The 2,783-nt window shown below is 41.4% G+C and overlaps 1 protein-coding gene across 1 annotated transcript; it reads left to right on the plus strand.

Moving 5' to 3' along the window:
* The first annotated feature begins 68 nt into the window (after positions 1–68).
* On the plus strand, positions 69–2,583 carry SAT1 (spermidine/spermine N1-acetyltransferase 1). The gene is made up of 5 exons (XM_026854510.1): positions 69–179; positions 268–351; positions 1,539–1,640; positions 1,724–1,764; positions 2,068–2,583. Exons 1-5 carry the CDS (start codon positions 74–76, stop codon positions 2,236–2,238), a joined length of 504 nt encoding a protein of 167 aa, XP_026710311.1. The 5' UTR covers positions 69–73; the 3' UTR covers positions 2,239–2,583.
* The last annotated feature ends 200 nt before the right edge of the window (positions 2,584–2,783 follow it).

The raw sequence follows: 2,783 nt of genomic DNA on the forward strand, positions 1-2,783 counted from the left end.
GGGGGCACTTTGCCCTTATGTCTGAACAAAAACAAGCTCTTGCGCAAGGCGGCGGGGGGGCAGGGAGCGGCCAATGGGGAAGCGGGGGCCTGCGGGGAGAGTCCGCTTACACGGCCTTCTCTTCCAGGAACTAGCGAAATACGAGGACATGGAGGATCAAGTGGTGCTAACAGAGAAAGGTATAAAAGCGACGTCGGTTCGGCGGGCTGGTGGCCTGTTGACGGTCTCTGTATGTAGCTCAGGTGCCGATTTGTTTTCCTTTTCTAGAACTGCTTGAGGATGGTTTTGGCGAGCACCCTTTCTACCACTGTCTGGTTGCAGAAGTGCCAAAAGAACAGTGGTCGTCTGAAGGTGAGACTTCCTGATGCTTACTTTTAGACACTAAATACACAAGAGGCATCTTGTACTTAATGTTTTTGGTTATACGTAAGGTCCCACCAGTGCACTGGGGTAGGAGGAATAGGTTAACTGTTAAATGCAGTAACATACAGTGATACTCTGCTGAAGTAGTTGCTAATCCTGGAGGAGTGGGAAGATCAGGTATAACGTAATGTACTTGACTCCAGTTAATTAAATGGCTTTTCTTGTTTGACCCTGACTTACCTTTATGTAAACCTGTTGAATCACATTTTTTTCTTTAATTTGTCCCCAATCTTCAGGTTACAGTCTCTAGCTTCGCCATGTACATGGCCCTTCCGTGTACATGGATGGGCGGGGAGGTAACTAAAAGATCCGTTACACAATAAAGTAGATGATCATAATATGAGGTAAGGTCTACAGGGACAAGTGCTATTCCCAAACCTTTACCAAAGACACAGTAGATGAGAAATCTGTTTGCACGCTTCTCTTACAGTATGTGCAGAGAGTTAATGGCAGATACAATTAAAATACTCAAGGTTTAGGTTTGAGTGGGCTGCTGTTGGAAAAAGAGTTGGTTTCTCTTCCCTCTTGAGCCACAGAATTGTAATTGAAACTGCAGCTTTACTTACCTTGACTTTATGGTGCTGAAGGTCAAGAAAACAGCGTGATGCTCTGAGTGGAAGCAGAAGTTGAGGTGCTGGAAATGCTGCTGTAAAGGTGGCCTGTCAGCATGCTCTCTCACACAGTGTAGTTAACTGAGGAATATACATTGAAAGATCAGTGTCCTTGAGAGTTCAATAGACTGTTTTGGTTACTAAGGAAGCAGAGTTGGGGCAGTCATTGAGATTGTGAACTGATGTGTAAAGTTTTTACTTGTATTCCAGAATGAAAATACTGATACATCAATAGGGTATGCATTTGTTCATAGAAAAGAAGGCTTGTGTTCAGCACTTATTGCTTTTGAGGATTTCAGGGTACAGCAAGGTTGTGTCAGGTTGATACAAGTTTGTCAGAACTCATATTTTCAGTTGTGTGCTTACTTGCAAACCTCATTCTTAATTCTAACCTAGTAGCAAATGTCTGCATGTCACAGAATCTGTACGTTTAAACATGCATGTAAGACTTAATATTTTTGCCTTTTAAATTCAGACTAGCTCAAGTTACACCCTTTGTTTCAGAACACTGCATTGTGGGCTTTGCCATGTATTACTTCACTTATGATCCATGGATTGGAAAACTGCTGTATCTTGAAGATTTTTATGTGATGGCTGAGTATAGAGGTATGTATTACAAAATTAGATGAGTTACTTCCTGTAGGGCATCTTTAAAATTAAAATAGTTTCTTTGGTTTTGTTTTTTTTAGGACTGGGCATTGGGTCAGAAATTCTGAAGAACTTGAGTCAGGTATGTCTGAGTGATGTCTAAAGTGAACTGAGGACACATGGCATGGCAGTATTCTTGCTCTTCTGTTAACTGCATGAGAGCTTCCCCTTCAGCACTAATCTGAGTTAAAGGAGGTAAAAGGATACTAGACAGCTTAAAACATTGTCTAGAGGCTGTTAAACAGTGTCAAGTGCTGAAGTGACCGACAGAATGAACTTGATGACTTGTGGTCATACACAGTTTGTGCTGAGTAGTTTCACCGGTTCTTACTAGGCTTATCATCTGGGATTGTTGTTTGAAATGTCATGTTGCACACTTTTGCAGGTTGCTGTGAAGTGCCGCTGCAGCAGTATGCACTTCCTCGTTGCAGAGTGGAACGAACCATCCATCAGGTTCTATAAGAGAAGAGGTGCCTCTGATCTGTCGACTGAGGAGGGGTGGAGGCTCTTCAAAATTGACAAAGAATATCTCTTGAAGATGGCAACAGAAGAGTGAGAGATTATTCCAGCAAATAAATTCTTTCTGCGAATATATATGCTCTCTGAATAAACTCCTTTTTGCTTTCTGTGTACAGTTTGTAGTGGAATAAAGTAGTGTGGATGCTAATAATGAAAATGCTATGCAGGTGTGGTCATAGAGTAATTAGTACTGTGATCTGGAATTGAGGCATCTGTGAAGTTGTGTATATGCTTGTGTGCATCCTTTACCAGTGTGGGCTTGTAATCTTTGTATATGGAAACTTCATTCTTGTAAGTGTCATTCAAATGTGTACAATGTACACACTGGTAGAGTTTGTTTTAATTATTGCCTTTTATAAAAATAAATAGTGTTTTCACTTCATGGCAGTAGTTTTGACTTTAATTCTCAGATACAGCTTTCATTGGATAACATGATGCAAATTAATAAAAGACACTATTACACACCCAAACATCTTCATGTGTGAAGCATGATTTACCACAGCCTCAGAGTGATAAAAGGACCGCTTGTGTGCTGGCAAAACCCAGGGCTGAGGTTCTGAGCCCTTGTGCTGAAGTGGAGTG

The sequence above is a fragment of the Athene cunicularia genome (assembly GCF_003259725.1).
Source record: "Athene cunicularia isolate RWA chromosome 1 unlocalized genomic scaffold, athCun1 chr1_part1, whole genome shotgun sequence".
Lineage (NCBI taxonomy): Eukaryota > Metazoa > Chordata > Aves > Strigiformes > Strigidae > Athene > Athene cunicularia.

What these genes read in the sequence shown, in the direction of transcription:
- SAT1 (XM_026854510.1), top strand. Translation starts at nt 74, where the DNA reads ATGGGGAAGCGGGGGCCTGCGGGGAGAGTCCGCTTACACGGCCTTCTC. An exon ending in AGTGGTGCTAACAGAGAAAG is followed by an intron (nt 180 to 267) that starts GTATAAAAGCGA and finishes TTCCTTTTCTAG; the next exon opens with AACTGCTTGAGGATGGTTTT. An exon ending in TGTGATGGCTGAGTATAGAG is followed by an intron (nt 1,641 to 1,723) that starts GTATGTATTACA and finishes TGTTTTTTTTAG; the next exon opens with GACTGGGCATTGGGTCAGAA.